We start from the raw sequence: 12,839 nt of genomic DNA, 5'->3' as shown, positions 1-12,839 counted from the left end.
TTTCTGTGAAAATAGTTCACCCACACTGCTTATTGGTATCCTTCGGTCCACAGGAGAATCCTTAGTTAATTTTTCTAACACATGGCTTCTTTAAGTGTTATAGGCCTATTGTGACAACAGTAAAATTTCCTTTTGCTGAATGATTGGTGTGTTTATGAGTTACTTTATCTACTTGTTGGCAGCTTGAACAGTAAAGAAAATGGTGATTGATGGGCTAAAGTATCTGATGACTCTGACACTGTCTAAGGATACATTACCACGTGTTGTGAAATTCTTTTCCAGCAATTCAGAGTTTAAATCCCCCTGGAGGTGTTTGTGATTTTTGTGGGGCTCCATGATAATTAATCCCTCATACTTGGCCTTTTAAAATTGCTCTCCAAGCTAAAGTAAATCCTCTGGAAATTCAGATGGATTTAATATCCATGTGTGATAGGTATTTTGGTTGTATATCACTTTTACCATCAGAAACTTGTTTTGGTTACGGTGAGATTATGACATACTAACCCTGCCAGCTTCCTCTTTCTGGGTCATTTTGATGCCTTTTTCTATCTCCAGCGAATTTCTTGATGATCATTTAGCAAGCATTTATTGAGCAGGATACATGAGCAAACACGTATCCTGCTCAGCCCCAGGATACAAGGAGGAGTTGGGAACAGTTCCTGTCTGGAAGGGTTCCACTGAGGGCAGGAGGCGGTATAGGAGCTAGATCCATGAACAAGCTATCATGATACTGTGAGTTCAATAATGCTAAGATATAGTAGTGACCCACAGGACAGGTTGATCCACCCTACCAGGGAAGAGAGTCAAAGAAGGTTTCATAGAAGAGGTGATGCTTACCTGGCTCCAGTAGAATTTCATGAAACAAAGTAGGTAGCAGATAAAAGAAGGCACGACCTTCAAGTATTTGGTGCCCTTAGTACTTTCCAAATACAGATATATAGACTAACTCTGTAAAAATACATAAGAAACTTAATACTGTATGTTTCTGATTAGGGAAATTGAGTGAAGGACAAGTGCTGGAGAGAAACTTCTCAGTGTATACTGTTTTGAGTCTAATACCATGTGCATATTTTATCTATATTTTAAAATAAATAAATACTTATTCTTTTAGGAATGCAGACATTAAGACAGTGGTTCCTTAAACAATATGATTAATTGGCTAGCCTGGCTTCTTCCTGGCTCTCTATTTTTTTTACTGTTGTCCTTAATTGTGGAATAAAGAAATTTTTTTCAAGTTAAACATGTTTCAGATATAGACTGGTGAGGGAGAACTTTTTAAGCAGAAGCTTTTCCTACATCTCTGAAATCCTGCTTTACCCTTCTGCTTAGGGAAAAACCATTGTTTGAGAAACTCTCCAACTCACTGATCAAATTCTTCTCTGGCTCTAGAGTTGGCAAGTCAAATGAGTAATTTAGAGTTTCTAGGGGACACTATTGGTCTTACCTCAGGCAGTAAGTAAACAGACCATCTTACTCAAATTCTTATTGTCCCAGTGAAAGTCACACAACTACCAAGAGGAAATTACTTTTTTATTATATGTCAGTCTTGTTCATCTATAAATGATTCTCAGGTCTGCCATTAGGAGAAATTAATCTGTTTTCTTGGATTGAACACTTTTTATTTTAAACATCAATTTATCACTTGTATATAATGTTGTTCTATTTCTGCTCCTGTAGAAAAAAATCATTCAGTGAATCATATGGGTACACAGAAAGAGGACTGAAAAGGTGAAAGGAAGGAAAGAAGGAGATAAGAATAACCAGTGGAATTAAGAAAGACTTCATGTTGGGTGGGGAGAGGGCCTCCCCATCATGCTTTGTGTTGTGCAAACCCCTAATCAGGTACCAGCACTAGCAGCTGAGACCCATAGATCATCACCCCGCCTCTAAAGCCTAAGGCTTCAATTTTTATTTCAACAGTTGTCTGTTCACTGTCTATAAAATGATCGGCTCATGCCCTCAAGGTTTTTGCTGTGGAGCTGAGGAGACAGTATTTCAACAGAATTGATGCCATATGGAAAATCCCAAGTTTTATTTTGCACTTGTCTTTATACAAGTGCAAAATAAAATATTTAAAGCAGATGAGAAGCTTGCAATAGTGATAGGAACACAGTCTTTGGTGTTAAGCAGCCCCAAGCTGGAATTTCATCTTTTCTACTTAGTAGCTGCAAAGACCTGGTCAAATCTGACCCTTCTGAACCTCCTTTTCCCTAACTGTACATGAGACTAGTAACACTGAACTTGCTTAGTTATTATGAGGACTAAATGGCACAAATGGGAAGTATGTGGCCTCTTTGGCACAGAGATGTTAAATAAGTGAGATGTTATCGCTTCCTTACTATGTGCTGGCATTGTACATAAACCTTTATATGTAGATAATATTGTTAGAACCATATAAAGATGGGGAAGCTGAGAGGTTAACAGTCTTCCCATGGCCAGAAGTAGCAGGGCCAGGATTTGGACTGAGATGTCTGACTCCAGAAGCCTAGCTCATAATCATTTGTCTCTACAGCCTCTGTTCAGCATAAGCCAGCAACCCACCCACAGGGAAATGATGAATAGATTGCTTCTAGAAGAGATGTGTTTTAAAAGAAGTCATTGGTACTGGTAGACAGAGTCACTGAGTTATCCAGGGTGGAGTGTTAGTTAAATACACAAAGATACGAAGGTGGGAGAGAGTTGGTGGAGGAGAAGACACTCAAAACTGTGCCAACAAGCAGTTTTTAAAACAAAAAAGATTTATTATTTATTTCTTTATGTAATTTATTTTCGGGTCTTAGTTGCCGCACGTGGGAACTTCGTTGCGGCATGCGGGATCTTCGTTATCGTGCGCGAGGTCTTCACTGTGGTGCGCGGGTTTCTCTCTAGTTGCGGCATACAGGTTTTCTCTTCTCTAGTTGTTGTGTGCAGGCTCCAGGGTGTGTGGGCTCTGTAGTTTATGGCACGTGGGCTCTAGTTGAGGCATGTATGCTCAGGAGTTGTGGCACACAGGCTTAGTTGCCTTGCGGCATGTCGGATCTTAGTTCTCCGACAGGGGATTGAACCCACATCCCCTGCATTGTAAGGCAGATTCTTTATCACTGGACCACCAGGAAGTCCCTAACAAGCAGCCTTGCTTGAATAAATAGCTCAAGAGCATTAAAATTAGGAGGATACAATGAGCAGATGAGAATCATGTGTATAATCAACTCCAAATTTTTATTTGAAATAATAAAGGTCAGTCTTTCATCAATGACCCACTATTTCATCTAATCGCAATATTTTTCAAAGCAAGAAAGAAGTAAAATTTTAATATAGACTTGTCAAATAGATGTCTAAAATATCCCAAACCAGTGTCTATTTTACTATTCTGTTCTATGCTATGAACTACATAAGTTTTGAAAAATAAATCTTTTTTCTTTTCCAATTCACTAGCCCACATTTCTAATTTGGTCCCTACCTCGCACCTCTGTCACCCCCAGTTAATGCAACTGTCCAGAACCACAGTTTCATAGAGCACTTTGGGCACACGAAGGCACATGGTTAGAAATGTGACCTTCTTCTATTGACAGGTCAGAGTGCCTCACATTTTATTGTATTTTCACTGATGACTTTAAGAGAAACCACAACTGTAGTCGAGTAAAAGGAAAGAAAGAAATGGAGTTTTCCATCTAGAAAGACTCATGGACCAAAAACAAATCATTGGCAGTGAATTCAGCATTTATTTGAGCCTATTAACAGTATATTTATTTTATGTATGATAGTTCATTGAGCACCCAGAAAGTATCTAAGAGTTTTGGATTCAGGCTACTTTTACTGATTAAAAACTTCATTGGGTCTTTTTCTTCCCTTTGAGTATGAATGAAGAGAAATTTCCCATTTGACTTTTGTAATGTTCCAAGATCAAAGGAATTTATGCTGAAAATTCAGCTCTGTAAAAGCCATGTGTAGCATTAAGTTCAGTCTGACTCTCCCAAATCCAGTGAAAACGGGGCGTTTGGCCACCAAGCTTTGAAAACCAGCATTACAGAGGGTGTAACCAGGACCTTGCATTAATTTCTCCCTGAACTATCTTCATGAAAATGGCCCTTAGTGTCATCTTGGCGGTGTTGTTGGGATCGCCTGAAGCCACTGACCCAGCAAATTTCCTTGAAATCGTTCCCCTGAAACAGTGCAAAGAAACAAACTGTTGGCAGTATAAATGCTCCCTGGGTCTGGAAATTTCATGAGTCAGAGTTAAAGCAAAGAATGGTCTAAAATCTATTGCTGGTACAGAATCTGAAACGTAAATTGTCTGGATCAAGGGACCTTTCCCGGTTCTTCTGGGCTGCCTCTCTAATTGCTATAATAATAAAGAATGTTTTCAGAACTCTGTGGTGATACAATGAAAGCATTTATTATTGGGAAGATATTTGGAATCCAGATGGGTCATCTGGTTAAAGACCTCTGATTTTCTTCGGTTGTTTCTCTATTAGAGCATTTGTACAGGAAACTTTTTTTGAAAAGTAGGTTTGGTTTGGAGGTCTTTACCTATCTTACATTTTTGCAAGAAATATTTCATTTATTTACTTCAAGTCAATTTAATTCTAATTCTGAGACTCCACGCTTCCGGACTGAGGTGGAATCAACCTCAGTCATTTTGGAGGTCCATTGGCTCTCAGGGTTCTGGTTCTGTCACAAAGCTCCCCAACACTGGGGCCCCTGCGGTCATTGTCATCAATCCACCCTGGTAATCCCAGGCCCATGCTTACCCAGGCCTGCATGATCTCTTCACGTCCGGAAGTCCTGGTGCTTCCAGGCCCCAATGATTGGGACTCAGGACTTCTTTCAAGGTGGGATCCATTACGCCTGTAGTCCGCAGCCCTTGACCATTGTCTGCAGGGTCTTGCAGCCTGTGTGTGGGCTGGAGGGGCAGGGAATGGGAGGGCACCGGGCAGTGCAGGGCTCAAATCCTCGCTTCTCAGGGACCCACAGATCTCTGTTTCTAGTCTCCATTCAAAAGCGCTTTTCCTCTCCAGTGGCCTGCCAAGACACCTAGCACCTCCATTACCACCGTCATTTCAGTGCCCTTCAGTTTTATAAGCAGCAGGAAGAACCAGTGATTTCTGGTTGCTTCAGTTTCCAGCTCCACAAAAATCCCTGAGGCAGGGGATTTCAAAGCTTGGCTTCTTGCTCAGCATTGGGGGTGGGGGGGGAGGAAAATTAGGTGTACAAGGGTAAATTGTTTGGAGGGATTATGAGGAAGCTGTTGGTGGTGGTTGTCTCTGGGGACTAGGACTGAGGGCGGGTGCAGGAGGCAGTCTCTTTGCATGGTCTACTACACCCTGTGGTTTTGCTTGAGTCCTTTATATTGGTACTTGTTATTTTCATGATGATAAAAAATTTAAGGTGATTAAGTCAAAGAAAAACAAAAATTTTTAGTTCATTAACCACAACACACTTTCCTCAGCCAAACCTTACCTACCTTAACTACTGTCCTGATTCTATGGCTCAGAATCCTGAGTTCAGGAGTTAATTTGCCCAAGATTACACAATGGCAGAGTCAGGAAACCACAGTGTCTTACACTTAGGTCTGTGAATGCCCTTTCCCCTACTCCATGCTCTGTCCTCCAGAGCCAGTTCATTCCCCTAAGTTCTTACCTTTCATTGCCCAAGTAATGAGGCCTGGCAAACCCCCTTCATCAGGCCACACTTCTATGCCAAATCCTTGAATACCAATAAATACCTGAAACCATGTTTCAAAATACACCATAAAATGTAAATAAGAATGAGACATCGTTCACCTCAGGTGTATACACAGCAGCAGTGTACACAGTTAACAGTAAAACACATGGGGGAAGTTTAACTTGAAATATTAGGTAAAACCAGTCCTAAAGGAATGAAATAATAAACTTAGGAAAAATTGACTATACCTCTGAATATACCAAAACTGTGTATTTTGTTTAGGTCAAATAAAATGTGGCTTTATTAACAAATTAGCAAATTATGGGTTGTTGCCTATGGTTTGGTTGTTGGCTTAAGGAAGCATTTATGGTTGTTAAAAATTAATAAGGATTTGTTTTTTATAGGATGCTATAGTCATACATGAAGTCTATGAAGAAGGGGCAGCAGCCCGAGATGGAAGACTTTGGGCTGGTGACCAGATATTAGAGGTATGTGATTATGAATTCTATTTTATACCAGCAAATTTGGTTCCTTTAGTGACCTTGATCCACAGTCAGCTTACCTATTCACTGTCTTCTACTCAGCTATATCCTTATTATTTCTTTCCCAGTGTAACAAAACATGTACTTTATTCTTTTTTCTTTTTTTGATGTACATCAAATAGCTGTCATTAGAATCATGACAGATTACCAACCTAAATCTGTCTGTGAAAACTTTCTTTAATTAAAGGGGAAAGTACAACGAAAGGTTCTATCATCAAATGAAACTGTATAGTATTGCAATTTGATTTTTTTGCCTCTCCACCTTACTAAATTCCCTTCTAAAAACACATATGTATAGACACACACATAAACATGCACACCTGATATTTTAAAAGACTTTATTGCAGCTTTAAGTATTATTTTCTTGTCCCTAATAAGTATATTTATGTCAAATGGAGGTCCACACCATGGTACCTTTGTTTCCTAGCTGATGAAAATGTAGAATCTTCTTCCTTTAGGTGGTATATGGTACTTATTAAAAATTGAAACGCTTAACTTGCCTCTTTTAAAAGGACTCTCATTTAGCAAAGGTGTTAAAGCTTTTTAAAAAGAGCCAAGGCAGGCAGTGTCTGAACTAGGAAACGGATGAATGGAAAGTCAATGCCAAGCATTCTGGTAGGAGGAACTAAAGAGCTTTTTCAATGGTGTGAAACCTGTAGGCAACATTTATTTCTTTCATTGGATGAATTTAATTGAATAGTTAACATTTTATGGTAGGCATGTGCATTTTTGCTTTGCAGCTTTAATGTAGCACATTAGGAATGACATCATAGAATTTTATTTTTCCCTTTGGTGGTTCAAGTCTGCCTCCCAAGATGAAACCAGAGTTATAATTAAAGGTAGAAAACACAGGCAAGAAGGGGTTAAAGGAGAGGCCAGGCTGAGTGCAAACTGAATTCAGGGCAAGTTATAGGGTTTCTCTGCAGGCCTTTACTGTGCTTCATCATTGGATTAGGACATATTCCCAGTGCATTCATTAAGGTGCAAGTGTATGAGGTTAGAAAAATAAATGTAGCCTCTTTGGGAATTGACTTGACTGTTTTAGCATGCAACACCATTTTTTAGTGGTCAGGAGTTTTGAGGGGGTTTTTTCCCTCCCTAGATTTTCTAATTAACTGGTGCTATCATAATTGGCTTTATAGAGGAATAGATTGAATATTCAGAAAAGTACAGATGCATACATGTCTTGATAGTTAACATAATTTGTAAGCCCACAAATTTTTCTGTAATGGACACATGGAACTCAATCTAATATGTGCATTTCTTGTTTATGGCGATGTTTGCACAGGTATAAATTCACATAAATTCACAGTACAAATCTTTAAATATGTAGTGTTTATTTTATAGCAGTTATACCTCAATAAAAGAAAAATTTTTAATTTATCTATCTGTATTGAATAGACCCTCAGCTGTAGCTGCTGTCTTCCATAAAATGTATTCATGTATAAGTGAACACTCAGGACAGATAAGCATGAAGAAAGCAAATTTGTTTTAACTGCAAGGAGAATTTGAAAGGTCAACTAAACCATTTCCTGGCATCTGGCTGAATTGTATTACCCAGTGTGGATGGATGGTCTACACTTCTCATTAAAGATAGCTAGACAGGCTCTTCTCTTACCCCAGACGGGATCTTGTCCACAAAAGCATACTGTGTGTTTAGTTAAGAAATATAGCTCTCAGGTTGGTCAAGGAACATGTTTCCCTTCTAAGCAGCTTAGATTCCACATTTGAACTTGTTCCAATTGTGGCTGCTGTGTACAGATGCATAATGAGGCATAGCCAGCCTGGGACCTGCAGGTTGCCTCGAGAAGAAGACAGGCCAGCTTTGGTGATACATTTTGAGACTGTACTTTTTCCAAACAATGGCTTTTCTGCTCATGAGAGTCCTCTGCGTGGTGCAGGCTGGCCTTCCATGGTTTTATACTATCCTTATGTTAAATGAGGACAAGCCAGGTTTTGCTTACAAAGATATAGATAGTCAAATAATTTTTTAGTCTGGTAAGATTTATGATTCTATGATTAAAATGGACTGTCTTCTTTCTGGTTCTTCTTTAAGGTTCAGTCCCTCCTCTTACCCTATACCTATTCCCATTATCCCCTTCTATTTTTGTGCAGGTGGGAGAAGAAAGAATAGAGGGCTAATGCCTAATTTTCCCTGTGGGGTAAAATAATGAGGAACTGCTGCCCTAGTTTGGTTATTCTTTCCTTCCAAAGCAGCAGTTCACCCATTTCCCCGAATGCCTGTCCTCCCCAAGGGACATGATATACTCCCATTGACAACTGGGGCTCCCTATGACCCTTCCCAAATAGGGAACAATGGTATTACCACTCCTACCCCTCTACAATCAATGTTCTAAATAATGCATCTGGTGCTTATGTAAGGCACTTAAGGTAATACATCACTGCACAATATTCTAGCTACACAGCAGTATTTCTCTTACAATTATTGGTGCATTTAATGGTGTCTCTTGATAAGCAGAGGAGAAAATGAAAACTGTGAACTTGGAACAGATCACTTTGATTTGAGCAGACATCTTGATGCTGGCATTTAGTGTGAATTGCTTTTGTAATATTAGAGTTAATGACAATACTTTTAATTAAAAGCATAATTGTTAGGGCCTTTCAAAGGGTATTTTAGAGGCTTAGAGAATTCACCTTCAATCATGGAGGTAACTTTTTTTCAGTTGAGTAGCAGAAGTGGTCTTGTGTGCCATCTATTGGAATACAGGAAAATAATCAGCTCAGACCACATTTTCTGGAGACATTCTTTTCCTCTTTGTCTGTGGGTTTACCTCACAAACAATAAAAGTGCATTCGTGGGCCTGAAGTAACAGTGAATGCTGGCACTGAGAAAATACGGCCCTGACTGCAGTTACTTCAATTCCCTTTAAAAATATCAATTCCTAACTTCTGTCAAGCTTAACTGTATGCCAAGCCCTGTGCTGGATGTACTACAGGGTTTATTTCATTTAATCCTCACAACACTACATGGATATTATGATTATTGTTATTATTATTATCTCCAATTTGTGGAGGACAGAGTTGAAGCTGGCCTTGAGTAATCTATGTAAGGTTTCACATAGTAAGTTAAAATCAGCACTCAAACCGAATTCCATCTATATCCAAAACCCCTGCTTAAACACTGATATTCTGGGTGTAGTTAATCTAAGTGAGTTCACAGACCCACCAAGATATACCGGAAAAGAAAGAGCAGCTTGAAAATTAGGCTTTTAAACAATTTCTTGACTCATAGCATCAGCTTTCAATAATAGCTCAAAAGTCACCTTCTCCAAGAAGGGCTCATTCTTCTCTTCTGCCTTCTCTGTAACCATTCTTTATGCATGAGTCCTGAGTCTTTGGAATGTTAGAACTGGAAGAGCCTTAGACCAGCCCCTCATTGTACAGATGAAGGAATGGAGGTCCAGAGGTAGGCTTGACCTGCCCAGGACACCCAGGGATGGACCAAAACACAGACTGAAACCAACATCTTGAGAGAACTCTGTCATCCACCTGGCCATGGCCTGGGCCCATCCGTCCCTTGGTTTGGCTCTTTTCCTAGCTGGGACCTTGAAGAAGTGACCCATGATTCCCTTCACTTGAGCCTAGGTTACTCTGCCTCTTAATTTCTCCCTTGTGTCAAATTGAGTCACCAACATCAATACTTGATTTTTGCTGTGGCAGGGAGCTCCAAAAACCCATTCTAAGAATAAGATGAGGCAGCATGGTATAGAGACTAAGGGTGGAAAGATAATCTGGGTTCAGATTGTGGCTCCTCCATGTACTAGCTTTGTAACCTTGGTCAAGTCACTTAACCTTTCCATGCTTCAGTTTCCTCATCTGTAAAATGGTAATAGTATCAGAGAGTTAGTGTAAGATTGAATGAGGAAATTCTCATAAAGGGCTAATACATAAGCATTTATTAAGTAAATAAATAAGTTGACTATGATTGCCATTTAACAGACAAGGAAATGGAAGCTCACAGAGGTTACATGACTTGCCCAAATTCACATGATTTTCTAGAAGCGGGACCATGGTTTTAGTCAGTGCTGCTTCCAGTATAGTCTGCTGTCTGATGCATGGTCCTGTCTATGCTCACTCATACAGATTCAGATGAGTGGACTTCAGGGAGTCTTTGACACTGTCAGAAACAACCGTCCCTCATTTCCTTCTGGCCCATTCTGAAGTAGTCATGATGTTAGCAATTAAGAGTGAGGATGTCAAATTCAATCAGCAAACTGAGTCCAAAAAATGCTGACCAAATACTAATGTTTATTTCCCCTTTGACCTCAATTAAATGAGCCAAGTAGTCCCTGCTGTCTCATGTTGAGTTCACAGCCACCTAAAATTGCATTATCATGTGTACTAACCCACCCTCTATGCTTATTTGAGGTGGGAGAGTGTAAGAATTACGTCCTTTGTATCTGAAGCAGCTATGACTGCCACTGGTTACTCCCTGTGTGCTTTGGGAATGGCTGGACATTTCTGGAGGTTTTTCATTGGTTGGGTCAAGGAGCTCCCCAGACAGAGAGGCCTCTGCTGTCAGCAGCCCATCTTGGATGCCTGTCGTTCCAGGTTAATGGGATTGACCTGCGGAGCGCCAGCCACGAAGAAGCCATCACAGCCCTGAGGCAGACCCCCCAGAAGGTGCAACTGGTGGTGTATAGAGATGAGGCACACTACAGGGATGAGGAGAACTTGGAGATTTTCCCCGTGGATTTGCAGAAGAAGGCTGGCCGAGGACTGGGCCTGAGCATCGTTGGGAAGAGGTAAGGAAATGCTGTGAAGGTCAGGATTGATTGGCCTCCTTCCTTCAGAGTTTCAGGGGCTAAAACCTATAAACACTGAAAGATAAAGCTTAGTATAAACTAATGATATGATTTCTAAAATTAACATTTTTATGAATACTTGAACGAGATAGGTCATGTTTCTGAGCAAGATCTCAGCCCAAAAATGTGTCATATAAAGATAGAACTCTAAGCCCAGTCGACCCAGACTGTTCAGACTTTTATCCCCATGGAGAGTAAGAACAGAGTTTCCAAGGTTCTTTCAACTTGGAGTCACTTAGATCTGAGGCTTGCAGGGGTTAATTAAAGCAACCATACCCAAGAAACAGCTTATATCAAGAAAGAGATGTATATATACAATGTTGGGTTAGGGAAATTGCCTTGCCATAGAGTACCATGGTAATTTCATACTCTCTTAACTTAAACTAGTTGAGTAGTTCCTGAGACAAGCTGAGTTGACATAGTTGGCAGACATAGATTCTTCATGACTATAGTTTTCTATTAAGACAGATGTCCCCAAAATAATAGCTTGCAGCAAAAATGTAGGTAGATCCTCGTGGCTAGGCTACTCTTTGGAAATCTTTGCTGCTTACCCGGGTGATAGGAATTGCAGTAATTACTCCAGAATAATATCAACAGGTTAGAGAAGTAAGATTTTGAAACTGCAATTCTAGCTTCCACAGTTTATTGGCTTTAGATATCTAGTGTGTACTTATTCCAACAGGACTGCAGGATTTTCATGTGACACCCCAATATAGCCTTAAATGGCATCAAACATATTCTTAGGAAGAATTGAAGTTGGTTTTATATATATTGTGTCATGTGCCCTCACAGACCTCTGATGACTAGCCTAGTGGTTTTTTCCAGCAGTCCAAGCTGTTACTAAGATACTAGCTACCATTTTTGAGCACTGATTTTGCACCACATACTGTGCTCTCATGATCTCTTTTTTACTTCAGCACCATAAAACCATCAATTTGGAAATGCATTACAAAACAAAGGAGCTGAGACTCATATTTCTAAGCAAACTCAGTGGACATCTGGGTACAGAGCAACTGACAGAGCCCATGTTGAAGTTTGCATTCTTGCTATGATGCATATACGTGCCTAGAGAGATTCCATTTAGAGTAATGGTTTTTCCTTTATTGTCTCGTAGTGGATTGATGAAATAATCTTTATACAAGACCAGCATTTTAGATTGAGTTTGTAAGGAACATTTACATTCCTTAGCACAAAAGGTTTCATTATAAAAGATAAGATGTAGGGACTTCCCTGGTGGCACAGTGGTTAAGGATCTGCCTGCTAATGCAGGGAACACAGGTTCAAGCCCTAGTCCGGGAAGATCCCACATGCTGCTGCCTGTGCGCCACAACTTCTGAGCCCGTGTGCCACAACTGCTGAAGCCCGTGTGCCCAGAACCTGAGCTCCGCAACAAGAGAAGCCACTGCAATGAGAAGCCCGTGCTCCGCAACAAAGAGTAGCCCCTGCTCACCACAACTAGGGAAAGCCCGCATTGCAGCGACAAAGACACAACGTGGCCAAAAATAATAAATAAATAAAATAAAAAACCAAAAACCCATCTGAGCTAGAATGAATTCATCTTAAAAAAAAAAAAAAGATAAGATGTATAAGCTCTCAAAATTCACAATTCTTTTTTTTTTTTTTTTTTTTTTTTTGCGGTACGCTGGCCTCTCACTGTTGTGGCCTCTCCTGTTGCAGAGCACAGGCTCCAGACACGCAGGCTCAGCAGCCATGGCTCACGGGCCCAGCTGCTCTGCGGCATGTGGGATCTTCACAGAACCGGGGCACAAACCCGTGTCCCCTGCATTGGCAGGCGGGCTCTCAACCACTGCGCCACCAGGGAAGCCCA

At 40.4% G+C, this 12,839-nt stretch overlaps 1 protein-coding gene across 3 annotated transcripts in view; it reads left to right on the top strand.

The window, feature by feature from the left end:
* The window catches only part of PATJ (PATJ crumbs cell polarity complex component), a 353,889-nt gene that overhangs the window by 302,317 nt on the left and 38,733 nt on the right, over window positions 1-12,839 (top strand). For all 3 annotated transcript variants that reach the window (XM_067006873.1, XM_067006872.1, XM_059083193.2), the window contains exons 35-36: window positions 6,048-6,131; window positions 10,758-10,951. In XM_067006873.1, coding sequence (XP_066862974.1) covers window positions 6,048-6,131; window positions 10,758-10,951 — 278 coding nt within the window. The remainder of the gene's footprint in view (window positions 1-6,047; window positions 6,132-10,757; window positions 10,952-12,839) is intronic.

The sequence above is a fragment of the Kogia breviceps genome, chromosome 1 (genome assembly GCF_026419965.1).
Source record: "Kogia breviceps isolate mKogBre1 chromosome 1, mKogBre1 haplotype 1, whole genome shotgun sequence".
Taxonomy (NCBI): Eukaryota; Metazoa; Chordata; class Mammalia; order Artiodactyla; family Physeteridae; genus Kogia; species Kogia breviceps.
Note: the sequence above shows the minus strand (reverse complement) of the source record. Positions and strands in the feature narration are given on the sequence as shown.